This window comes from Cydia pomonella, unplaced genomic scaffold (genome assembly GCF_033807575.1).
Source record: "Cydia pomonella isolate Wapato2018A unplaced genomic scaffold, ilCydPomo1 PGA_scaffold_161, whole genome shotgun sequence".
NCBI classification, from domain to species: domain Eukaryota; kingdom Metazoa; phylum Arthropoda; class Insecta; order Lepidoptera; family Tortricidae; genus Cydia; species Cydia pomonella.
The window spans coordinates 783,967-811,927 of NW_026907803.1; the positions used below are offsets into that span (position 1 = coordinate 783,967).

The 27,961-nt window shown below is 35.3% G+C and overlaps 2 protein-coding genes across 4 annotated transcripts; one reads left to right on the forward strand and one right to left on the reverse strand.

Annotated features, from left to right (window-relative positions):
* Positions 1-184: 184 nt before the first annotated feature.
* LOC133533371 (centrosomin-like) lies at positions 185-23,518 on the reverse strand. 3 transcript variants are annotated; one of them, XM_061872337.1, is made up of 12 exons: positions 17,257-17,786; positions 16,906-16,994; positions 9,882-9,934; positions 6,810-6,949; positions 6,397-6,516; positions 6,137-6,211; positions 5,723-5,775; positions 5,460-5,604; positions 5,215-5,372; positions 3,340-3,411; positions 2,158-3,236; positions 185-581 (listed from the first exon to the last, which is right to left on the reverse strand). In XM_061872337.1, the coding sequence occupies exons 2-12, from the start codon at positions 16,959-16,961 to the stop codon at positions 388-390; spliced, it is 2,145 nt and encodes a 714-aa protein (XP_061728321.1). In that variant the 5' UTR covers positions 16,962-16,994; positions 17,257-17,786; the 3' UTR covers positions 185-387. The 3 variants fall into 3 exon arrangements, with proteins under 3 accessions (XP_061728321.1, XP_061728322.1, XP_061728323.1); XM_061872338.1 differs by having other exon boundaries at positions 17,324-17,341; XM_061872339.1 differs by lacking the exons at positions 16,906-16,994; positions 17,257-17,786 and adding an exon at positions 23,472-23,518.
* A 967-nt stretch (positions 23,519-24,485) lies between these two features.
* On the forward strand, positions 24,486-26,612 carry LOC133533389 (small ribosomal subunit protein mS40-like). The gene is made up of 2 exons (XM_061872359.1): positions 24,486-25,002; positions 26,275-26,612. The coding sequence occupies exons 1-2, from the start codon at positions 24,598-24,600 to the stop codon at positions 26,428-26,430; spliced, it is 561 nt and encodes a 186-aa protein (XP_061728343.1). The 5' UTR covers positions 24,486-24,597; the 3' UTR covers positions 26,431-26,612.
* Positions 26,613-27,961: the final 1,349 nt, after the last annotated feature.

Sequence of the window (27,961 nt, forward strand, 5' to 3'; positions counted from 1 at the left end):
ACGTGTGAGTTAAGGACGGCAGCCACCCACTGCAGTTCTGAAGTCACCAACAACAGAGCGGCAGCTAACATCAACGAGGGTTCATTACACATCGCCCTTAACCACTTTACGAGTTATCGCCGGGATGCTATTAGTCATGGAAATCTGTTCCTGGCTTGCGGGCTATATAGGAATGACAACGATCTTATACATTTTTACATTTACAGTATTTTATTTTGTAAAATAATATTTATAATACAAGTCAGCATCATTAAATTGTACATCTTAATAAAAAAATCTTATTACGTAATGTTATGCACGTTATTGGCAGTAAACATACGAATGGACACGAGGCTAAATACTATCTGAAAAAGTGTACAAAAATATTTTATGATTGTACATAACTATTCAGTTGGGACTCTCTAAGTGGTCTCTTGCTTTACGTAGCACCCCTTGAGTTTTGTGGATCTCTCGACAGATAGCCCGCTGAACACTTTTCTTCCGCATATTGGCGGCATTCAATTGAGCTAGTGTATCTGCTAATGTGGCTTTAGTTCTTGCTAATTTTTGCTTCAAAGACACATTTTCTTCATACAATGAACCTGAAAATGAGAAACAAAAGATAAGATGCGCTGACATGGACAAATCAAACAGTAGTATTGGTACAGTTCGTTTTTGACTTACAATATCTCAATAGTAAAGACTGTATCGTCTATTATAAATACAACTTCACTTAGCCTTTTACATTTTTATTTAAAAATACCTTTAGTGTTTTATTAGTACTTTAATAAGACCTACACATTTCTCTCTGGGAACTCGACGTAAAGCATATGGTTTAGACAGAATTTACCCAATCCGCCCGAGTAACAATAACGATTTCGGACAACTACTACAAAAAAAATTACGGATTGCGAACAAGACAACATTACACAAAAAAAATCGTACTATGTGAACCGCAATTACACATGATTTGTAAAGCGAAACATCTGGGCATAGTCTAATCATATGTTTTAGTTTTAAAAAAGTTTTGGATCTGTGCAATGTGGCCTTTTAGAGAAAATGGCATGTTACTTACGACAACTCCGACTTTGACATCCAATATAACTATAGGGAGCGTGCATGAACTGTAGGAGGCAGCACAGGAGCCGTCAGATTTTTGGCGCCAGGCGTAAATGTGATGTTTATTGTTCCGATGTGGCCCACAAGATGGCAGAACCTACTATGCACAAGAAGGCACGTGACGTGTAAATGTACATGTTTATGGTTCCGATTCAGGGCACAAGATGGCAGACCCTCCAACGCGCACGGTATCTATAATAGAGCGTTTCTATCGACCCGCTCTAGCGATGGTTCAACGCCATGAATATCCGATAGGCTTTGGTTTTTAGCTGATTCTTTTAGCTGTCAACCTCATTTCGGTTGCATCAGAAATAGTCGGGAATCCAAAATGTTGCGTGAAAAATTGTTTTTAAGTAAAAATAAAAATTCACCACATTTATTTTGCAGATGCTCAATTAAGCAACCATGAAGAGGACACTTGATAACATGTTTTGGCAGCATATTAACCTTTTGTTTCTTTAAATCGTACCAAGAAGTCGGTAAATAGTCTCAAATTAAGCTCGATATAGGCTTGTCCGAAATATCCATTCTTATATCAGATATGGCGTAAAAATACCCTCAGATCATACCCTAAGAACATAGTAATACAAAATAATAAACAAGTCAACAGTTAGACCAGGTTTAATCTGTATTTATAATAAACGATACAGTCTTTATCATTATCATCATCTTCCTCGCGTTCGCCCGGCATTTTGCCACGGCTCATCGGAGCCTGGGGTCCGCTTGGCAACTAATCCCTAGAATTGGCGTAGGTACCTACTAGTTTTTACGAAAGCGACTGCCATCTGACCTTCGAACCCAGAGGGTAAACTAGGCCTTATTGGGATTAGTCTGGTTTCCTCACGATGTTTTCCTTTACCGAAAAGCGACTGGTAAATATCAAATGATATCTCGTATATAAGTTCTGAAGAACTCATTGGTACGAGGCGGGGTTTGAACCCGCGACCTCCGGATTGCAAGTCGCACGGTCTTACTGCTAGGCCATCAGCGCTCAAAGTATCATACATAGCTCGTATGTAGTATCATTATAAATTATGTAATTTAAAAATATTTACTCACGTGTAGACAAAGTAACAGCATCGTTATGTTCAAGGCTCGAGAGTCTGTCGCTGTCAATGCCCTGATCAGGCGATGTGGGTCTGTCTTCCTCCTCGACCTCACGCGCCACGTGTATCTCCTGCACTCTGTTACACGCTTCTACAGCCACCTTGCGTGCTACTTCCATTTCCAGGTTGGAAATGATCTCGGAGGACTTAGCTAAGTTCTCACGAGCATCTTCGAGATCTTTTTCAATGCGCATCTTGTCGTGTTGGGCTCGAGCTCTCTCTAGGGCCGCCTGGGACGCCTGGACCGTCGCGTCATCTGCTGCACGCCGCAGAGCTCGCTCAGTTTCCAAAAACGTAGATTCAAGTTCTTGCCTTTCGGAACGTAACTTATCCCTAATTTGAATGGCTTCTATAAGTTGTTGCTCGATATCCTTTATCCTTATCTGTAGAGACGAAATAGTACATTTCAAATTTTCCGAATCTTTACTTATTTCGTCAACTTTGGAGTGTTCGGAAGCTAGCGCCGATTTTAGTTCGTCTTTTTCTAAAATTAGATCATCTATCTGTGTCTTAGCAAATTCGAGTTGGCTGTTTAAGTCTTTTTTCTCGTATTCAAGTTCCTCGCACTGTTTTGAAAGCTGATGTATTTCGTCAATCAACGCTGCTTCATTCGTAGTTTTGTCTTCGCAACGGGAGCCATACGAGATGCGGGATCGTCGAGACCTGTGTCTGTTATTATCTGAAGTAGATTCTCTGGCTCCTAGTGCTGTATCTAGTCCTATGCGTGCAAGAGATACATTTCTGTCTGGTTCTGACCAACATTCCGACTCGGAAGGACATTCGTTTTGCAGCAGGTGACGTAAAGATTTTCTGTTGGTGAGTTTGTTATCATCGCCGCTACATAGCCCGTGATGCCCGAACATCATTGTTAAATCCTCAATTCTAAGATTTTGTGAGATATCCATATTGCTGTCATCAAAGGTAAATCCTTCTGCTGAAATGGTTTCGTCTAACTGCAAACCCACGGGTAGAGCTAGACTTTGTTCTAGAATACTCTCAGCCATCTTCTTTTTTTCTTCACTTAATACACACCTGAAATCAATGTAATGATAATTATTGTAAAAAAAAAAATTACAACATATACTTAACAGAAAAGATTAAAAAGAGTGAGTAGTCACATCTATTTCATACTTACTTATGCGCTAATAGCTTATCCAAAAATAAAGCTAAACCCTGGAGACGTCGAGTGAGCAACTGTTGCAGGTTCCTGAAAAGATTAAAAAAATATTTTAAGGTAGGTAAATATTTAAAACAGTATTTTACACAATCTTGATATAATAGATAGCTTTTCAGTCGAGTACCGTGTTTAGGTGCCTAAAGTAAGTTACGAGATTGAAAAGCTTAATTATATCACTATTGTATACAAATACTTTTTCTACGAGTCATCTATATATAATACTTTTTTTACAATAGAACACCTAAATAATTAATAATAATTGGTAATTATCTCAATACACATAAACGCGCGACTCCCAAGTCCCAACCCGCGCCCGTTTAGTTTTTTTTTTCCTACTCCTCTACTGTTATCTGTCATTTATGCATTCATTAATACGAATATAAGAACATACATAAAAGGTTTCAAGAAAAGTCTATATTGTCTATTCCTCATAAAAGCTCTTGTGCTTTTAATCGCTATAACGTTACTGCGATTAATGGCTACCAACCTAACAAAACCAAAAGAATACAGTTTTAAACTAAGTGCATTGCTGCCAACTTACAAAATATTCATTTGGTTGCATAGTAAAAACAATTACTTCATAAGTCAGAAACACGCATGTGACACCCGTAATATAGCAACACCCATAGACTACGAAGACCGCTTAGTATTGCTTGTTAGTCTCCGTAGGCTACGGTGGCCAAAATCGAGAAAAAACTGTCCAAAAATTTAATTTAGCAAGTAGCAAGTACCAGGGCCTCATGAGTTACGAGGAGGTGTCGCCGACCGGCCGGCCGCGGCATATACTTTTGCTTTGTTTACCTAAATTAAGATTTATTTTTGTTGACTCGTAGGAAAAATATTGTATGCAACGTTGTATAAGTAGGTCAAAAAATGCTCGTGGCGTATTCCTTTACAATGTTCGCCTACGCCTTCGGCTACGGCTCACATTGTAACTCACGCCGCTCGCCTTTTTTGACCCTTCTTATACAACTGTTGCATAAAATACTATAATGGGAGTGCGGCGGCACGTGATTGGTATTTTTTTTTACAGTTACTTACTACAGTACTACAGCGTATCAAAATTAATCTTATAGTTGAGTGAGAGCCCATACATTAAAAGTACGCAATTATAGTTTGGTATACAAAATCTTAATTCAACCATTCATTGCAGTCGACAAGTAGAAAAATAATTTTGTAAGGTTTTTAAACCACAGAAAAATTAATTATTCATTAGGTACCATCAAATGCTTCCACACCTATATCAAACGGGTATTTAAAATATTATGTGAGCTGCACACCTATCGACATATTTTACCTTACCTAAGTCTGTCGTGTCCTTTTTAGTGTGCGGTCAAGTTTACTGAAATTCCATTATGAAATCAAACAAAAAGGTAGAGCTCACTATATATGATATTATTATGGAGCTCCCCCCCCCCCCCCCTGGCAGTTATATTACGTTATATAACTGCCAGGGGGGGCGCACCATTACTGACCAGAATAGTTTCCAGCAAACAAGTGATGTAACAATGTGAGGAGGATCATATCGCGTAGTGTTGTCTATTAATAATTAACATATCAGAAAATTACGTAAAAGAATAAAGCTATATATAGCATGACAACTACTACGATATGATATTATAAGGATAATAGATATTAAAATTTGTATACCATCGCCCACACTGTTAATTGTCCATCGGTGGACCTTATTACAAAAGGAATAAGGTCCAGCGATGAACATTTAAGAGTGTTCTTGTTTGCACCGACTGAATAATAATTAATCCTGTAATAGTAATTATCCTGTATGTAGTAGTAGCTAAATACGATCATAGAAAGTAGTTAAAATTGTCGTACCCGGCGTCTTCGTCGTTATGTCCATTATCGACTGTTTTTTGTTGTTCCCTGAGTTTATTTTCGAGGTCCTTGATATGCTCATCTTTGCATTTTAAAATTTCATCATATTTTTCAATTTGAGAATCACTGACATGTTGCGTGTGAGATTGTTCTTTATCCTGAAAGAAAAAAAGGGTGATTATTATTTCTTAGATTTTTATTCACTCTAGAAAAACTATAATAAAATCACGTTATTATATACTTACTAATTTGAGTTTTTTAATTTCTTTGTCTTGCTGCCGAATTTTCTTCATGCAGCCTTTTATCATCTGGAGAGCTTTAGAGTTTTCTTTGCGTAGCTTGATTAACTCATCCATATCGTTATTATTTGTTGTGACACATAAATAATCTCTGGAATAAAAATAAAAACAATACCTAATTAAATCAAAATTCTTGGTTTACTTACAATTAGATATTGCAAATGATTAGTTAAAAAAATTCAAGGAAAAATTATAAAATAACATCGCACCCGGCAGATTCTGATGCACATGTGTCATCTATTGCCTGGTTTTTTACCGTCTCCTGTAAAGCAAAAAAGTACATAATTATCTGCAAGTCTTGTTCATATATTTACGACTAATATAAATAAATAAATATTATAGGACATTATTACACAAATTGACCAAACCCACGGTAAGCTCAATAATGCTTGTGTTGAGGGTACTTAGACAACGATATATATAATATATACATATTTATAAACACTTAAATACATAGAAAACACCCATGACTCAGGAACAAATATCCATGCTCATCACACGAATAAATGCCCTTACCAGGATTTGAACCCGGAACCATCGGCTTCGTAGGCAGGGTCACTACCCACTAGGCCAAACTGGTCGTCAAAACAATATAAAACTATGTGGATACAATATTTATTTACCTGGGTGTTTATTTCCTTTGCCACTTCGTCGCCATGGTTCATTGAATTCTCAATACTGTCGGCAGACATGGAACCCTGAAATTAAATTATTAATATAAGTAACTAGGTTCATATTTTTGTTATTCTCAGATTCACTACGATGGCTTACAATATGTGAACCTTTCTATCAGAGAAGAGTACTGATGCACATGAAGCATATGGAAAGGACCCTTCTCTTATGGAAAGCCACATATGATACTAGCGGCATGAAGACCACCCACCTGATGTTCAAGTACATCGATGGCTTCCGCCGCAACAGCTAGGAGTTCTTGCTTGTCACTTAATTGTCTCCTTAGTTCCTCTACTTCCACCTGCAGTCGAACGTTGTGTTCCAGAAGTCCCTGTAGACATTGTATACTATTAACCAAGAACGTAATTAAATAAAAAAATAATCTGAATCCGAAATTAAGACATCCGCAAAAGGACCAGTGGGTGTCGCGAATCGGAGGACTCAGGCTAATAGGGCCTCCATCAAGGTTGACGCGCAATCTGGATGAGGGCACTGTTCGACTGGTCGTTATGGTGGAGATCCGAGTCTTACGGTTACCGGTTTTTTGGGTGATATGATGATAATGGTAAATAACAAAAGCTTTTTATTAAACGTGTTTCTTAAAGAAATTCATGTATGGGTTACCTGAACTGCTGGCGGTGAACCGCTTCCTAATTTTTCCTCAAGGAAGTATATCCTTAATTTTAAGTGAAAATTCTCTTTTCTTAATCCATTAAGCTGTTCTTCATACTGCTTCATACTGATCCCGCTGGCAACGGTGTTATCTACGGAAAAAAGAAAAATAAACCATTATCAACCTACAATTTTTCGAAATCAATGGTGAGATGAGAGTGCCCTGGATTTTATAACTGATAGTGATGAATTTACCAGGATATCCATTAAAAACATGCTAAAACGAAACTGCGATCTTCTTTCGTAAACCATACCGTCTATAACATACATCCGTGAGTACCTATAACTGGCTTTATATTGTTACCTAAGTCTGTAGTATATAAAGCCAGTGCCGGATTAACCATTAAGCAAAATAAGCACTTGCTTAGGGCACCACGTCTAGGGGGGCACCAAAATCATAGGAAAAAAAAACGCGCAGGCTGCATCAGCATCGCAGTCGTAGTGTAGTACTTATGTACACGAAACTTTTTGATACGTGTGCAAGTACCCATCTAATAACGAAGGGTCGTAAGAGAGTGAGTACACGTAAGCACATCTCCAACCTTACGCGGAGGCCATCAAAGCTCATGGCCAAAAAATCTTACCGTCGGGCTTGTGGCCAACCGATTTTCTCGACGTAGATTACCGATTTTGTAGCGTATTTTGGTCTCTTGCACACCAGATGTGTCGGCCAGGCCGAGTTGCTGCAGAGCCGCGATCCTGCGACCTAATTGTCAAAGTGTAATAAAGGGCCCTGCGAAGGCCGAAAAACAAAAGCATCTTATCAAGTTGCGATTTCGAGTTAAGGCAAAGGCTGAGCAGTAGGAGGACCGTGATTACATAGGTTCGATTTCAAGCCACTCTTTTGCAGTTCGGCGTTAGGTCTTATGCGACGCCAGGCCTTCTACTTTATGCAAACTGTCCCACTTTCGCTTGGCCATGGATCCAAATCCATGCTGTCCTCTTTCGCAGCTGGGCTGCCTTGCTCACACCTCGCCATTAGTTGTATTATATGATAACGCGCCGCGATCGGACGCTGCGGACGTCCAGCTATTCATACCTCGCCATTGGTCAAATTCAAGCCTTGCTTTCTTCCAGCTCGACCTTTGGCCTCATCCGTAAGCGCTGATCGAACGCTCGGCGCATTCAGCCTTAGACTTTGCCTTTAAAAACACCTTCACGATTTAGGCCAATCAAATTAGATCCAAAAATAGCGTTTTGAGGAATTAATTCAAGCAAGCTGGAAATTGTTTTAAATAAATAAATATAAATAATAATAATAAATAAATATTATAGGACATTATTACACAAATTGACTAAGTCCCACAGTAAGCTCAATAAGGCTTGTGTTGAGGGTACTTAGACAACGATATATATAATATATAAATATTTATAAATACTTAAATACATAGAAAACACCCATGACTCAGCAGGAACAAATATCCATGCTCATCACACGAATAAATGCCCTTACCAGGATTTGAACCCGGGACCATCGGCTTCGTAGGCAGGGTCACTACCCACTAGGCCAAACTGGTCGTGTTTTACATTTATTTGGTCCTAAATGCGTGTAATCCCAGTTTGCTCTATCCCAGGAGGTGTGCATACATTTTGGGATCCTTAGGAGATAATTTTTTCCTTTGGATTGCCAAACCTCTCGATGTAGAAGGAACCCACTATCAATTACAATAGCACTTGGTGGATCAGACACTGGTAAGAAAGCGTTTTTGGATTATTAACATGATTTTACCAAAAATAAGAAAATGGCGACCTAATTTACAATTTAGGTACAACGAATACATGTTAAGGGGTACCTTAACAAATGTGTTAATGTGTTTAAGGTATTAAATCAATCAATCAATCAATATATTTTATTGCAAGAACGTAGTTAAATTACATTTCGGATCCTTAGATATCAATTTTAATAATACTTGTAATTAGAACAAATTTTCCGTCGGCCGTACCGTTTTCGATTTACAAGCAAAAAAACTGAAAACGGGGAAACATTTATGTACACGTCCTGGAATGGAGCAAACTCGGATTACACGTATTTTTAGGTCGAAAAAATCTAATTGTATTGGCCTAATTGTGACACATTATTATTTAAGAAAACGGGACTTATTCGCGCGTTTGATTAAGTTCTAAAATTACTTCCAACGTCAAAATAATGATGTCGACTTTACACAGTCTTCTCCGAGACCATGGGGACAACGCCGTCCTTGAAACGTCGGGTCAGAGGTAATTTTAAAACTTACCCTATTAAGTCCCGTTTTCGTAAATAATAATTTGCTATTTAAAACATTTGTGGCCATTGGTACTTGTTCTGACAAAAACCAATGGCCAATGGCTAAGCCCCTACTGAAGCTTGGCCTTTGCCCTCACATGAATGAGCTTCGCAGGAAAGCTCTAGAGGTTCCAAAATCCTGTGCGGAATACTGCCTATGTCTTACGTCTTCGCTTACACTTGGACCATGGTTGGCTTGGCCTCCGGACTTATGCGAAGCACGGTCTTCGAATTTGCTTACACTTGACCTTACCTACTCTTGGAACATTAATACTGCAGTTCTGTCAATTTCCGTGATAAAATGATGTGACGGATTGAAAATTCTATTCTCAGAAGTAATGCGGCAATAAACGTCACTCAATTTACCAAGAAAATTCAATGTAATCTTGATGAGGGGGCACCATGGTCTAGAAATGCTTAGGGCACCAAAATGTCTTAATCCGGCACTGTATAAAGCTATCTCTGGTAATAAAACAAAAAATCCATTAACCCGCATGTCATATCAATGTGGTACAGTGAAGGGGACGGGACTGAAAATCAGCGCTGCGCAGTCAATTTGTAATGAAATGGCTGACGCAGCGTATGCTGACCCGTTCCTTTTGCCGCGCATGCCAATTTTTTTAAAGTTAAACATTGTATTTTGTGGCATATCTGTTTTTTTTATTGTGTGGCAATAAATGGTTTCTTATTCTTATTATAAATGGTTTTGTAGCTGTTGGTATTGGTACTCCTTAAACTACATAAATAAATATGAATCTCACCCAGTACTTCTTGAGCTGGCATACTCATCTCCTGAAGCGTCCTCGGACTCGTGCTAAAAACAATTTTATATAAACTTCAGTTTATGCAAATTTGAAAAAGAAATTTCCTACAAAATGATACCTAAGTACCTAACTAGTTTTTTCTACTCCAGCACTTCTATTTGTCAATTACAAAGAGAGAGATTTGCCAGGGATATCTAAATCAACTTCATTTGAAGCGCGGCGCGTGGGGCGCTGTGGCGCTTCACTGTGGGCTGAAATTCGGCTTTCATTGACATAGAAACCGAAGTTGTTATTTTTACGTTTTTTTGATTAAAATAGGTTTTGCCCAGCATTGTTATGGTAACCTATGAATTTTAGACGATTTGGAATGAAAATTGTGGAGTTACGATTTTTTTTCAAAATAAATGTATGGAGCAGGAACAAGAAATCATCATTACTCAAGAACCGCAAAACAAACCGTAATATCCTCGCAGGTGGTTATACTACGAATTATTTGTGATTTTTTGGCATACTACATATATCCGCCACGGGTGCGGTTTTTTTTTTTAAATCATTAATTGTTTCTATGGAAAAAGCACAAAAACAAAATTCAAAATTTTAAGATTTTTTTGATTGAAATGGGTTTTGCTCAGTGTGTTTATGCTAAGTTATAAGTTTCACACGATTTGAGTTGAAAATGGTAGAGTTATGATTTTTTTTCAAAAAAAATCTATGGAGCCGGAACAAAATATCTCAAGAACCGCAACAAATACGGTAATATCCTCGCAGATAGTTATGCTACGAATTATTTGTGATTTTTTGGCATACTACATATATCCGCCACGGGTGCGATATTTTGATATTTTGTTCCGGCTCCATACATTTTTTTTTTAAATTATAACTACCATTTTCAACTCAAATTGTGTGAAACTTATAACTTAGCATAAACACACTGAGTAAAACCCATTTCAATCAAAAAAATCTTAAAATGTTGAATTTGGTTTTTGTGCTTTTTCCATAAAAACAATTAATGATTTTTAAAATAAAAACCGCACCCGTGGCGGATATATGTAGTATGCCAAAAAAATCACAAATAATTCGTAGCATAACTATCTGCGAGGATATTACCGTATTTGTTGTGGTTCTTGAGATATTTTGATATTTTGTTCCGGCTCCATACATTTTTTTTGAAAAAAAAATCATAACTCTACCATTTTCAACTCAAATCGTGTGAAACTTATAACTTAGCATAAACACACTGAGCAAAACCCATTTCAATCAAAAAAATCTTAAAATGTTGAATTTGGTTTTTGTGCTTTTTCCATAGAAACAATTAATGATTTAAAAAAAAAAAAACCGCACCCGTGGCGGATATATGTAGTATGCCAAAAAATCACAAATAATTCGTAGTATAACCACCTGCGAGGATATTACGGTTTGTTTTGCGGTTCTTGAGTAATGATGATTTCTTGTTCCTGCTCCATACATTTATTTTGAAAAAAAATCGTAACTCCACAATTTTCATTCCAAATCGTCTAAAATTCATAGGTTACCATAACAATGCTGGGCAAAACCTATTTTAATAAAAAAAACGTAAAAATAACAACTTCGGTTTCTATGTCAATGAAAGCCGAATTTCAGCCCACAGTGCGCTTGTTGCAGTCATCTTATGAATATTCATACAATATACAAGGTGGCCAAAAAATATGTGCATTCCCGGTGTCAGGGAAATTTTGGGATTATACTGAGCAACTTTTACTATGGGACCAACCCCGAAATCGCGAAAAAATTTTCTGGCTGATCATACATTTTAGCTGGTCCATTTTCTATGGGAGGGTAAAATATTTTTAACACGTTAATAAATAATCCAGAGATGGTAGAAGAGGTTGTGATATCCAAGATAAATAAAATCCCATGCCACACTCAAGCCGTCGAAAGATGCGTGAAAATTGTAACCGAAGCGTCGGCCTCAGGATGTAGTCCTAGTCATTAAGAAGAGACGGGTATATAACAAATCGCTTGAAAAGTCGAAAAATTATGCCTCAGTTCGAGAGGAAAAAAGACTTTAATTGGTATAATTTTAGTAATTTTCGCAATATTTTACTTTTTTTCCAAAACTACTATAAAAGTTTTCTGAGTTATTATGTGCTATATTTGAACATTGAATCTTATTCTAAAATATAAAAAAATTAAACTGTTATTTTAAGAGTTTAATTTTCATTTTTTAAATCAATGGGTTTGATGAAAAAAAAATTATGACGGATAAAAAAAAACTACTTACTTGATCTCGTTCCAACCAATTTTCGGTGGAAGTTTGCATTGTAATGTATATCATATATTATTTTTAGCTTTATCATTCTGTTATTTTAGAAGTTACAGGGGAGGGGACACAAATTTTTTCACTTTGGAAGCGTCTCTCGCGCAAACTATTCAGCTTAGAAAAAAATGATATTAGAAACCTAAATATCATTTTGGAAGACCTATCCATAGATACCCCACACGTATGTGTTTGACAATTTTTTTTTTTTAAATTTTATGACGTATTAAAAAAAAAACTACTTACTAGATCTCGTTCAAACCAATTTTCGGTGGAAGTTTGCATGGTAATGTATATCATATATTTTTTTTAGATTTTTCATTCTGTTATTTTGGATGTTACGGGGGGGGGACACACATTTTACCACTTTGGAAGTGTCTCTCGCGCAAACTATCCAGTTTAGAAAAAAATGATATTAGAAACCTCAATATCATTTTTAAAGACCTATCCATAGATACCCCACACGTATGGGTCTGATGAAAAAAGATTTTATGAGTTTCAGTTCTAAGTATGGGGAACCCCCAAAATTTATTGTTTTTTTTTTCTATTTTTGTGTAAAAATCCTAATGCGGTTCATAGAATACATCTACTTACCAAGTTTGAACAGTATTAGCTCTTATAGTTTCGGAAAAAAGTGGCGGTGACATAATCGGACAGACAGACGGACATGACGAATCTATATGGGTTCCGTTTTTTGCCATTTGGCTACGGAACCCTAAAAATGAACTGTCATAATCATAAGGACCATCATTCGAGGCGAGAAGAATAGTCGAGTAGTGTCTTTTCAAAAGGGCTTATTTCCACTTTGAACTTTTTTTGGGAAATTGGGAAAATCATAAATCCACGGTTTCCATTTCGAAATAATTGCTTTTTTCTCGATATTATATTAAATTAAGTTGCTATAAATGTTATGGCACTACATATATTGCTTAATCTACCTGCTTAATTATGTTAATTAACATATCTTTTTCAGAGTTAAGTCCCTTTGATGCGAACTTTTGGAATTAAGCCGTTTTGTTGCGGCCTTGTGAGAAATAAACCTTTTTGATTTGTCCATCACAGAAATAAACTCTTTTGAAACGGATACCTTTTTATTGTGAAATTAACTTAACAACTACTACAGCAAATAGCTAACTTAAGTTTAAGCAGAATACATTTACACGTGAACTTCTTCTGCATCATCATCGCAACAATCGCATTCGACTTCATCTCGATTTTCTTCTGCCGATAGATTACATTTGTCTAATACGGTTCTATACCAAACCAGCTCCGGTAACCTAATCCAGTCGTCTCCAAACTGTTTTTTAAGCAAATTTTCTACATCCTTTTTTTATTCGCTGAAAGAGGCCGAGTTGTATTATCTGCTGTATCAATTTGCATTGGAATCCTTTTCCTTTGTTTAAAATAGTACATTACGATACAAGTGCGAAAAATAGGAAATTCGAAACGAGTGGCGATAAATTAAAACACGACCGAAGGGAGTGTTTTAAATCGACACGAGTTGCGAATTACCTATTCGCACATGTATCGTACAACGTTTTACAGTACATATGGCCCTTTAAATGTTCGACACAGTAACGTAATATGCTACTTCTCGCACTAGTGCTATAAAGTAGCCCCATATGTACTGTAAATATTGTTTTAGGTAATTTGCTTTCTTGAGTTTCATACTTATAGTATTCGTTAGCTTGAGAAATAAGGCCTTTTGATCCGGACTTTGATTTTTGAATTAGTTTTTTTTTTTGAGGACAAGAATTATTAGAACTTGAAACTCAAAGTATATATGTATTTCTCTACTTTTAGCAAAACTACATTCATAGTTTAAAAAAAGTTGAAAGTGGAAATAAGCCCTTTTGAAAAGACACTCCTCAGTTAGAGTTTCTGGTTTCTCGACCTTTTTATTTCTCGAGGCACGGGAATTCACGATCAGGATTTCTCGAGAAATTTGGAAAGTTTCAAAAAACACCATGTTATTTTCATTTATTTTGCTTTATTATAGTTTCTATTTTCCTCCGTGAGCTTCTACGGATTATCGTCTTATCTATTGTTTAAAAACCGCAAAGGCGCGTGCCACTATGAAAAAATGGTCAAGCCGCATAGGTAGCGTTTATTGAATTACTACTCTATTGAGCACGGAATAAGATTCATTATGAACTAATACAGAATTCTAACAGAAAAGCTGTCTGATCTCTATTGGTGCGTCTAAGGTAGGCGACTAAACGCTCTCAAACCAGCTTAACTTGTGACACTGCGATCCGAAACAAAGATACGTATTCGAAGACCTCGCTTGCACTGGTAATGCGAGCGCACGGCTAGCTAGCGCCAAGGAAGCAGTGTTATGTTTCTCGAGGAGCAGGTAAAAAACAGGGCCGGATTTTCACACAAATATATTTGGGTGGTTTTACGAAATAACGCTAACTCTTCTGACTTCTAACAAACTGACACTGTTTGTATGGTTTGCTTGAAAGAGTTAGCGTGATTTGACTCTAAACGATATGCATATTTTGTGTTATATTTATTTATTTTATGCATACACTATTATGTATATGTTACTTATTTTTTTGTTGACTCATAATATAAATTTGTATAAATGTTTTACTAAATGTGTACTCTATTGTAAATAATATCTTTATTTTAGTGTACATAATTATAACATATAGGTCTATTTTAACATTAGTAGTACGGGATTCTTAAATGGATATACATATTTATTACTATTTTACCATTGTTTTATTGTTTATTTAAAATTAGCCTGTTTAAAGTTTAAAATTAGCAAACAACTGTTTAAACAGTTGATTATAAAAATGAGTATATCTCGTTATTATTGTAATTACACAAACCCATTCTGTTAGATGTGTGCCTACTATTTAAATAGTGTTATGTTTTATCTCTTTAAATTAAAGAACGTAAAACCACCCAAATATATTTGTGTGAATATCCGGCCCTGTTTTTTACCTGCTCCTCGAGAAACATAACATTGCTTCCTTGGCGCTAACTAGCCGTGCGCTCGCATTACCAGTGCAAGCGAGGTCTTCGAATACGTATCTTTGTTTCGGATCGCAGTGTCACAAGTTAAGCTGGTTTTAGAGCGTTTAGTCGCCTACCTTAGACGCACCAATAGAGATCAGATAGCTATTCTGTTAGAATTCTGTATTAGTTCATAATGAATCTTATTCCGTGCTCAATAGAGTAGTAATTCAATAAACGCTACCTATGCGGCTTGACCATTTTTTCATAGTGGCACGCGCCTTTGCGGTTTTTAAACAATAGATAAGACGATAATCCGTAGAAGCTCACGGAGAAAAATAGAAACTATACAAATAAGACTCATAACATAATAGTCGTCTGTGAGATCAATAATCAAACAAATTTTAGTTACCATAAATTGCACTTTATACAAATCAGAAATTCACATTATACAAAAAACTATATAATATGACTATCTGTTTCTCAACCAAGAAACTAATGGAACACTCGTTGCACTAAAACAGGTTTTGAAGATGAAATTGAAAAAAGACACTGAAATGAAGTAATTAAATGTAAAATTATTAAATTATGAACTATGCACTTTTCATTGTTTTTATTCCATATCTCTCTATTGCACATTTAATATATTGGTATATGTATTAATATGTTTTGTTCTACATTGTATCGATATATGTATATCGGAAGTCGATAAACGAGAAGTCCCTATCATAATTCAAAAATGCCACGAGAATTCCGGCCTCTGATTATAATTAACATTCCCCCTTTAATATCTCATTAGAAGAAGAAGAAGAAGAATATATTTTTAAATATAATTCCAAGCGAAATGTTCTGCATGTTTCCTATAGTGAATTTTATGTTAGTTATTTGTTTAGATTTTTTTGCTATGTGTGATACTTTGAAAGATATTTACGAAAAACTAGAAAAGCCTCTTTAATATCTTTTTAAATGTGAAATCCATGTGAAAAGTGTACCAGATCTTTTTGTAGAAAACGTAGTGAAGAATATTTACGTTTATTTACGAAAATATTGAATAATGTACCTTAAAATAGATTTTAATTAACTTTCCCGCTTTAATATCTTTTTAAATATTATTCCTAGCGAAAAAGTGTACAGAATCAATGTTGTAGGCAATTTTATATAGATTATTTGCGTTTAAAAACATGTTTTGCCAGGCCACCGTTTACGAGTCAAAAATCGTCCCTGAAGAGTCTGAAAAGGGAAGTTATAATTTTGTATGGGGAAACAATAATCGCTGAACCGATGTAGATGAAATCTGCGTCTACATGTTTGATATAATTGAAAATGATATCAAACAAACTTGACTTAATAGAACCTAAACATAAATCCTCCTTCCCCAAAATCCTTCCTTCATTAAAAATCCTTCATCGAAAATCTGGGTGGCGCGACTTCTTACATACATCTTACAAAAGGAAAGATTAATTCTGCCAAAGGAAACCTTTAGTTGAAAGAAAGTCATATTTGGCCTTTTTACGTCGTACAGAAGTACAACTAATAATTTCAAATAACTCTAGAATAACTCCTTTAAAATAATAGGTCCAGTAACCACGGGTTCGATTCCCCGGTCGGGTAAATTTTAGACTTTATTTACAATCCTGCTGCTATCAAATTTCCTTCAATAATTTTCGCGCCAATATTCTGTGACTCCATATCTTATCCCAGATTAAATTAATGACATAACATTTTCATATAATGTTTCGTTTTTCAAAATTCTCTTACCTGAAAGGCGAAATTATGCCAGTTGGATGTTTAGATGTCCGCGGTAATGTTGCCATATTGTATACCTATTTATTTGCTCCGAGCAGATACTATATAATTAAAAAATAATATATAAACTTCACATTTCAAACTTAGTTGTAACACTTGCGACGTTAAGACACTGACTAGGTACACGATTATTTGTAATAGTCATCAACAAAATGCATACAAATGAACTAAACTCGTTCTACGTCACTTTCATATTAATTAAATATACAAATCGACCACAACAGATAAACATATACTTGTCCGCTTCGCACTAATGCTTATAGATAATTGACATTTGTTTACTACTACGTAATAAATACGTACACAATCACAATCCTTGTAAAAAAAACATCCATTATCGTAACTCGAAGCAAGTAATTATTGTATTTACACTCATTAGTAAGGTTACTCTATTATTAACGACCGATTTTAGACATTATTTGTAAGGTAATTAGTAGGACGTTGATGTTGTTTTTCACGGCACAATATGAGACTGAGCGAATGAATTTAGGACGGGACTTCGGGTGGGATTCGGGAGTATTCGCATGCTACCGTGCGCGTTAATAGAGAGAGAATTAATTAGGAGGGAATGGACAAGAAAGAGATGCAAGAGAACTTAGGAGTGATGTTACAAGGAACGAGGGGGGTGACGGATGCTGCGTCCAGACGTGTTACATATCGCACACCGAGCGAAGGCGAGTCGAGCGGTTTAATGACAAATCAGTGTGCGCTCTTTGATGACGCAGATGTACGGAGCTCCGGGTCACATTTACTCTGGTTTTACAGAGTCGAATACTTCACAATGAGCAGTAACCGATGGGAAAAAATGGTCAACATGCACTCTTCGACACACAGAAATAGAAGTGGAAGCGTCGTTACGTAGCGCTGCTCCAAATTTCGATTTATGCGTTACTTCCTGGACGCGGTATTGTTTTGGGCGACATTAATTTTCTTTAAGTAATATTAAGATTACGTAAATCTAAATATAAATTGATCATAGTATAGAGTCGGACTCGCCCATGAAGAGTTCCGTACCATTTATGACGTATTAAAAAAAACTACTTACTAGATCTCGTTCAAACCAATTTTCGGTGGAAGTTTGCATGGTAATGTACATCAAATATTTATTTTTAGTTTTATCATTCTCTTATTTTAGAAGTTACAGGGGAGGGGGAGGGGGGGGGACACACATTTTACCACTTTGGAAGTGTCTCTCGCGCAAACTATTCAGTTTAGAAAAAAATTATATTGAAACCTCAATATCATTTTTGAAAACCTATCCACCCCACACGTATGGGTTTGATGAAAAAAAAAATTTGAGTTTCAGTTCTAAGTATGGGGAACCCCCAAAATTTATTGTTTTTTTTTTCTATTTTTGTGTGAAAATCTTAATTCGGTTCACAGAATACATCTACTTACCAAGTTTCAACAGTATAGTTCTTATAGTTTCGGAAAAAAGTGGCTGTGACATACGGACGGACAGACAGAGAGACATGGCGAATCCATAAGGGTTCCGTTTTTTACATTATAGTTATTTACTATACAAGTGCGAAAAATAGGAAATTCGTAACAAGTGGCGATAAATTAAAACACGACCGGAGGGACTGTTTTAAATCGACACGAGTGGCGAATTACCTATTCGCACTTGTATCATACAAAGTTTCGACATAGTTACATAATGTGCTAATTTACGCACTAGTGCGGAAAAGTAGCACCACATGTAATGTAAAAGCATATTTTAATGCCGCACTAACGATACCTTGGAAGTCTTGGAACCAATGTAAAAGTTATCATTATAAGTAAAAAGGCAGCGACGGTAACATAGTTGTATGTTTGCATACTCCAGGCTATAAATTCTAAAAAATGAATAAAATAAGGTCAAATATTGAGGCCTAATCTGTGCTTATCATGTTTTAGTAGCTAGTGTAAGTTAAAATGCATTACAAATATTAAAATATCAAGATTCTTTGAAATCGCGTAAACCCGTAGTAAAAAGTAGAATGACCCTTCTTACGCTGTATTTTTTAGAAATAACATCTTTTATGATATAAAACAACAAAAAACAACTTTTACATAATCTTTTATTTATTCATATTATAATGAAATTCTATTGATTCTTAAAATTAATAAGTTATGTGTATATGTGCCTAACGCATTTATTAGGGTCAGTCTTTTTAGATAAATAAGTTATCCTAATACTGGTACCTATACTTTCGTGTGACTGTTTTCGCAAGTTCAATATTGTGCACAATAAAGTCATTATCAAAGTAATGAGTCTCGATGTTTGAAAAAAGTTGTCTACCAACATAACGTTTTAAACACGTTAATTGTAACCCATTGCGGTGTACAAGATCGGCTAACTTTTTTGTCATCATTTAAGTGCTTCTGGAATTCTGGATTTCCTCTTCGCAAAGACGACATAAATCAATAACTTCATTCGATGCATACATTAGACCACCTATGCTTTTTTGGTACATTATATATATAGGCTCCCCACATAAACCCTTAATGCATGTAGAGCATTTAATAAATAAAAATAATAATATATTGATAATGTTTATATCGATATTGGTCTTTAGGGTTCCGTAGCCAAATGGCAAAAAACGGAACCCTTATAGATTCGTCATGTCCGTCTGTCTGTCCGATTATGGCACAGCCACTTTTTTCCGAAACTATAAGAGCTATACTGTTCAAACTTGGTAAGTAGATGTATTCTATGAACCGCATTAAGATTTTCACACAAAAATAGAAAAAAAAAATTTTTTTGGGGGTTCCCCATACTTAGAACTGAAACTCAAAAAAACTTTTTTTATCAAACCCATACGTGTGGGGTATCTATGATAGGTCTTCAAAAATGATATTGAGGTTTCTAATATCATTTTTTTCTAAACTGAATAGTTTGCGCGAGAGACACTTCCAAAGTGGTAAAATGTGTATGTCCCTCCCCCCTGTAACTTCTAAAATAAGAGAATGATAAACCTAAAAAAAATATATGATGTACATTACCATACAAACTTCCACCGAAAATTGGTTTGAACGAGATCTAGTAAGTAGTTTTTTTTTATACGTCATAAATGGTACGGAACCCATCATGGGCGAGTCCGACTCACACTTGGCCGCTTTTTTTCACTAACATCACTATCTTTGATACAGTGATATCAGAGTAATAAATTAAAATTTATGGAAATATTTATTTTATATAAATATTTAATGTAAATACTTTAAAATAAATAAAATACAACCTTAAGCATACAATATTTCAAATGTTGAATAAAAATACATGTAGAAATAAATAAAATATTTAAGTAAATATTTCGGGATAATCTTACCTACACAGATTGACCTAGCCCCAAACTAAGCAAAGCTTGTACTATATGGGTACTAGGCGACGATTTACATACGTATACAGGGTGACCTTAGCCATTGGACAAACCCTGAAATCCCACGTAGGGTTACTTCTGAGGAATGCTCTGACGTTAATATTTTTTTAATTAGAACAAACGAAAAAAAAAATTTTTTTTCGAACAAAACTTATTTGCAATAATAGACAACAAAAAGAAACACACTGTGTTAATCTTTGGCAGTGTTTTTGACAATTTGTTCGAAATATTTGATAATGATGACATTTTTCAAAAGTCAGAAGCTTATTAGTGTCATAAATAAAAAAGATAATCAAAAAGGTCGAAGAAAGTTCCATACTATTCTTAGGAGCTACTAACACATACAGGCTACTCCAAAGTAAAAAAAGGTAATTTGTTAATTTCTTCGAAACCGCTACACCGGTTGTTATGATACTTTGTACACTGGTTCTAAATACCCTAATGCATATGTGCATGACTCAGGAACAAATGTCTGTGTTTTCATCACACAAATAAACGCCCTTACCGGGATTAGAACCCAGGACTATTGGCTTCATAGTCAGGGTCACTGCCCATTAGGTCGGCCGGTCGTCAAAATAAGGAATAATGAATTTTCTTAGTCAGGGTCACTACCCATTAGGTCGGCCGGTCGTCAAAATAAGGAATAATGAATTTTCTAACAGTAGTCTATCGTTCAATTCACTTTATTTATGATTAATACTATTTATTTGATTGAGTAAATTATGTTAATGTTTGATATAAATTATATAATAATAATCAACGCAAATTAGAAATTATACCGAAATAAATATTTAGTAAGTCATCTTTAAAAATTACCCTAAATTAGATCTAGTAACATGAAGTGGTATCCCTTGCAGATGGACAATGTTTTTTAGTTTTTTGCAAAGTTAGTGCACTATTTGATAATATTTAGATGTAATAGTACTTACAGATGAAAATAAACTTTATCTTTTTTGTAGTCTAGAGTTTTCGGATCTGTTTTTGCTCGAGAACACGCTGCATTCGGCATTTTCAGCTCCTGCAATTCCTCTTACACTGACATTTGCTGAATGGCACATGACATGCGGCAACTAGTTTTATATAACCTCTATGACCAGCGGCCGGGGTTTTTTGGCAGACGGGAACGGCCTGTTAATGGCAGGGACCGGCCCGCTATATACTAGTGATTGTAGTCGTACTAGTTTGTAGTAGATGGTAAGCGAACAAAATTATTTAAAAAACCCTTCCCTAGGCACGTATTTTCTTTCCTTCTCATACACTAGCGTAGATATATACTAATTCTGCCTCTTTCACGCAAGGCTCAACTATGACGTTACTAAAGGGAAAGCTTTATAAAAAGCGCTTAATGATAAGGGTAACCCTTATTAAGGGATTGCAAGGCATATAGGATAGCAGTAAGCAATTGCAAAGGGCTAGCTTTATTTTTTGCTAAGTTTTTCGGTAAGGGCTAGTCAAATAAATGGGCTTGCAGTTCAAACTGGACAGTCTTTCAATGTGTTAGCCATGTTTATGGGACGCCCATTGAAAGGCTTTTATCGCGGAAAGGGTTGTCCGGTCCCTGGTTAATGGCCAGTCCATACTGGTTTACTCGTCCAAGGTAGTGGCCCACCATAACAGAAAAAAATATTGGCAGTCAAATTTGAATTAAAGGTATGTATTAGAAATTAGAATTGAATTTGTTTTGTTTTCAATTAGAACAAACTAAAACAAAAGCATATTTAGCATACTGAATGAACGCAACACGTGATCGACGGCCTGGCTGTTTCCGGCTGAGCGTCCCTACACTACATCTACATTTAGCAATGATTTAAAGTTCATTGGAGGTAATTAGTAGTAGTATTAGCATGGTGGGAGTGGAATGCTAGCTTTAGTGGTACTCGAGGTTCAGATTATCAAAGCTTTTACTTTAGTTACCCTCCACACCCTGTGGGTATTCAATCTTCTTTTCTTTTCATTCAAGCTAACAGCTAAGCCATAAAGTGTATGTAGTGTATCTACATTTAGTAGATGTTGTAAGAAGTGCAATTAGTGACATGCTGTATAGACAACCATTGTGCATTGCCTTAAAAGAATCATATTGTAATGGTTATACTGGTTTGGCTAAATTTGAACATTGAATTGGAGTGCATATAAGCATAGCACATTATTGCAATGTCATCAGAATAAAGAAAGATCTCCAAATTCCAGCTGAACTAGGAAGTTGGTTCATATTTAAGTTATAAGATTTGTAACAAACATATGTACACATATACATATAAACAGTCATTCTGTTTGTTTAGCATACTTCAGAGTTTTGAAGTTTATAATAAATACTTTTCTATTAGTCTATTACTCCGTTTGTTAACTAATTTTTTTAATAGGGTTCCAAGGGTTGAAATTAAAATAAGGTGCAATCTATCTATCTATTAAACCCTTTTATTCTGAGTTAGAGTATGTCTCTTAACTCAGTGTGCCACTTGGCAAAGGCCTCCTCCAGCTCCTTCCATTGGGGTCTGTTGTGGTGGTGCAATATGCAAAGGTGCAATATGAAACTTAATCTCCCCTGAGGTCTTGCTACAGTCAGTGGCATATTTATATTTAAAGATTTGGCACCCCAGGCCAGTTAGCTTTGCCGCCTCATTAAGTGTCAATATTTCATTTAAGAAATAAAATCAACTTCCCTGCCCCGGGCCATGGCCTCCTTGGTCCTAGGGTAAATAAGCCCCTGGCCAAATTTGCCATGGAAAAACTATACTTATGTCATGCACGGAAAAAGCCCACATACATATATTTACTTAACTCACTATAAAAGTTATATAATTGAATAAACGACAAAGCTAATCCTGTGTAATATTCAGCTGTGCTAACACGAAATACTTTGACAAATCATAAGTATTGTTCTTAATTATGATCGAAAGGCGATGTTGGCAAAATATGACATATTATAAAAATTAGTTCCTTTAGCCTTCCTCTAACACAATCAGTATAGGAAATAGAAAGCAGAAATATTGTTATTATTGCGTATAAAGAAAGTAAATATTATTTTGAAAATCAAGTAAATGCTTAAGGTTGGAAATAAACAATATGACTGTGTGCTACCGGTGACCTGACTTTGTTAAATTTAAAATAAAAAATAAATGACATTACTTTGACTACAAAAAACGTAAAAGAACAACTCACACAACAGGAGTGTCTACAGTAGAATCAGACATTTTGTAGTACGTCTGAACTCCTTCCAATGTAACTTCTTCGAGTTATTTCATTTACTGATTCCACAACACTGTTAACAATTAAAAATGTGAATGTAATAAATCTAAACACAGAATCGAGTAGACAATAAAAACAATGAAATAACACACCAATGTACGTTAAAATCCGTTTGAATTCTACAAAATTCAAATGAATGAAACGTCAACTGCGGCTGGATGGTGTTGCTATTGATAAATAAGGTCCAAAGAGCATATAATCACTACGTTAATCTGATAAGGTCGGATGTCAGCTGTCGTGAAGGGCTCCACGGACCTTGTGATCGATTTTGTTACATGCCAACTAAATGAAATGCCGTTATTTATGTAAAACACTTGCAAGATGAGTAAAGTGACATTCGACTTCTTTCATAATACGTAGGATCTTCTTAGTAGTTTATGACTACTTTGGTGTTGCTTTCGTGTCTGACATGAAAAAAAAGATAAGATGTTCAGAATTAGGGGGCCCACCGCGAAAATCAAAATTCGCAAATTGAGAGGTTTTTTTTTTTTTAATAATAATAATAATTAACGGCGAGTACTTGCACAGACATAATCTCGTAGCCAGGATTATTCACCAGCAACTTGCTCTTCTATACGGCCTTGTGGACCGCGAAGTACCGTACTACAAGTATTCACCTACGAGTATTCTCTTTCCGCACAGACTACTATAGTTTGGCCCAGAACTGTTTAATTTCAAACAAAGAAAGAGATAATCACACTGTCTTTGTCTTACGCTAGTACTATTCTAGCACCTAAAAGAAAGGGATGAATAAAGTTGACTATTGACTATAAATATTCTTTTTCCGGTAGCAATAAATACAACCGATCGACTAAATCGGCAATGTGAATTGTTGTAAGGTTGTAAAAACAATATCAATGCTGTCATGTTTACGTCAACGTCAATGTCAAAGTGACATACCATACCTTACCGTATGCGTATTGCGTTGGCCCTATGCATTTCTCAATTCTCTTGATGAAATAACGTGTTTAATTCTTTGGGAACTTCATTTTTCTCTTTATCGGTCATTTTATACAACAAAATAGTAAATCATCTAGTCATGGCATTGTGGAGTGGTATACAATCATCTATACGGAGAATCATTTTAGCGGAGGCTAGGACCAGCGTTCGTTTTTACTGTGAGCCGGCCGACAATGCTGAAGGCGAGGAACAAAAAACGATTGATCCAGCTAAAGATAGGAACAAAATTATCCCCCCAGAAACCAGTATAAGATATATGCAAAGCAAAGCCTACCAACAGACTTATGGAGAGAAACCAGTATGGTTCTTGTACAGACGTAACCACAAAGGTGCTTTTGCTCCAAAAAAGACAAGAAAAACTTGTGTGAGGAACGGTATCATATCGACAGGAAACCCTTGCCCCATTTGTAGGGATGAATATCTGGTTTTGGATCACAGGAACACTAAATTACTGGAGCAGTTTATTTCGGAGCACACTGGCCAGGTATGAATTTTAATACTTCGCTGCCCCAATATTACAAGGTTCTATGTTACATAAACAATGAACGGAGATAATAAATTTTGAAAGTAAGTATACCCATATTTCGCTGGTTAAAGATCTGGTAGACAAATGAATATGGTAGTTGTAGAAACACAAATAATTATATAAGAATACACCATAATCAGCTAATTATGTATTAAATATAAACAATTTGTTTTTTAGAACTTTGGAACCATTATAAAAACATTCTGTTGTGTAACATACAACTTTGTTTGTCTGTAGTCTGTATTTAGTACTAAAATTATTAATTTGATTCAGAATAATAGGGATATATAGAGATAGCCAGTGTTTGTTGCCCGACTCACAGGCGAGCAGTATACAGGGTCATTTATCTTATCAATATAGCTTTATACTGTATTTTACGAGTTATGTTTTTGCTATTTTGGCTTTGGAACACTAAAAATTCATAGTACCCCACATCTGCTTCTGGCATCCACCTGTACATGCATTTAATAGTGCCTATTTCGGACTTTCCTACAACAGGTTTTTGTAAATGTTTGGAGTGCAACAAATATTGCCATTATTCTGTCTTTGGGTTTTTTGGGATTTTAAATGAATTTTCTTAAAAAATTACTCTGTATGTGACTGTCTATATCATTTTACACATGCAATGCAATTCACTTTTATGATGAAAGGTTATCATATCAAATCCAATATATTATATATAGCCACTTATACAATAATAAAATCAAACAAACATAGGCCGAGAGACTCGACTGCCTGCTCTCTAAATACTGGGTCGGTGTGGTGATTGGGAGGGATAAGTATGGCAAAGCCTCTTGGTGAGGTGGTTAGGCATGGATTAGTTTGTAATTGATTAACATAGATAATAAGATAGCTATTAAGATTTTTTACTAAAAGCACTATTGATTTTTAATGGTCCGAAATAAACAATTTTTATTTTTTATTATTTATAGGACCTTGTTGCCCTTGTTAGTTTTATAACCACAACATAGAACCATGTTATATCGAGAATTTTTGACTATTAGTTGACAATATTAAGAGCCTGGTTTCAGCAAAATATAGCCCAAGACACATAGAATCACATGCTAATCATAACTCATAAACTTGTAATATTGAGGCAGCAACTTGTGAATTTACAAACTTGGATTAAGTACTTTCATATTTATGGCAATTTGATTTGTATATCCATGACCTACTAACAACATGAGTGCTTAATACAAATAAAAGAAATATGTACATTTCTCATTACAGATACTGGATGCATTCAAGACAGGACTGTGTCGAAAGAAGCAAAAGGAGCTCCTTGTGGCCATCGAGCGAGCATGGGACCAGGGCAACCTCACATATGATGTGCCATTCAGGGAATATGATTATTCCTTATATTACAAGAAAGAATTAACACAGTAAAGGTTGTATTTCATATTTTATTGATTATATTATCTTAATGTAAGCAAGCAACCTTTCATTGCAGTTTTGTTTTAGTATAAATAGATTTTTTATTTTAAGTATGGCACTACTGTTAATTGAAAGACATAGTATTAGTATCACAAGAAAATAAAATGTACACAGTTGTGTAAATTGATTTTTAACTTACCAATTTATATTACTTAACCAATAGAGTCCCTCATTAATCCATATAGTGTATCTGAGTTTTTCTTATTTTTAATGACAATTTTATTTTTATACTAAATTACGTATGCCATTCTGCTCTCATATAATAAGCAGCAATGACACTATCTCGAAAATTATTTGAATCATATGACAGACAAGATTTTTAACAAAGGTTTTTAAAATATGTCAATGAAGTGTGTCATCCCATATTGCTTTGCAAAACAAGTAATAAAAGGAAACCTTCCTTAACATTTTAATTCGAGAATAGGCATCGGAGTTTTTATCGCACGGTAAAACTGATAGTGAGCTAAAGTCAGACCAAGATAAGTTGGCAGAGATTTAGTTATTTTAAACTGCTAACTTCTGTGAAATTATGTTGTTTACTCAACACTTGCACAGGCTGGGCTATCAAAATAGCTGCCGACTTATCTTGGTCTGACTATATGGAGTTGACATTAGCATATTCATACTCATTCACCTATTTAATTCGTGATTTTAATTTTATAATCAAGGACAAGAACTTGACGAGTTTACAATGACCCTTTAATTTTGTTTTTGAATATTTAAATAACAATAATGACCACTTTTTTGTACAGATTATATTACCATATTTCATAAATAAACAATAAGTATATTAAAAGAGGTAAAAATAATATGAATATAGATTAATCAGTACAAAAAAAATTATATATATATAATATAATATTCGAGTTTTAAAACATTAAATTTCAGCATATTTTTTTTAATTGTGTAAATGTATATTGAACACTTTGATTAAAAATAATGAACATTTCTTACGGCAAAAATATCGAAAAACTTACTTTTCACGGTGATGCCACAGGCGTCAAAACTACACTCGGCGTCACGGAAATCGCACACCCACGGGTTTTTGATTCAAGCCGTTATAGACCTTATGTTGTTGAAGGTAAAGTATGAGTGTGTGGGTTCATTTTAAAGATAATTTAACCCTTCATTTAAAAAAAAATCAAAAGTTACTAAAGAGTTAAAAAAAAAAAACTTTTTAATCAGAAACAAAAATCGTATATTCATGCAAAAAAATCAACAAATTAAAACACAATAAAATCAACAAATATTGGAACACAAATGGCTAAAACTAAACTTAAAACCTAGTGTTCCCTCCTTTGGCCTTAATTACTGCCACCATGCGAGCCCTCATGGACTTCACGAGCGTTACGATGTGCTCTTGAGGAATAGCTTCCCACTCCTCAATGACGGCATCTCGAAGCTGTTCCAGGGTCGCCGGTGCAGGATCACGTGACCGCACCTTCCGTTTTAGCTGATTCCAAAGGTGTTCGATGGGATTCAG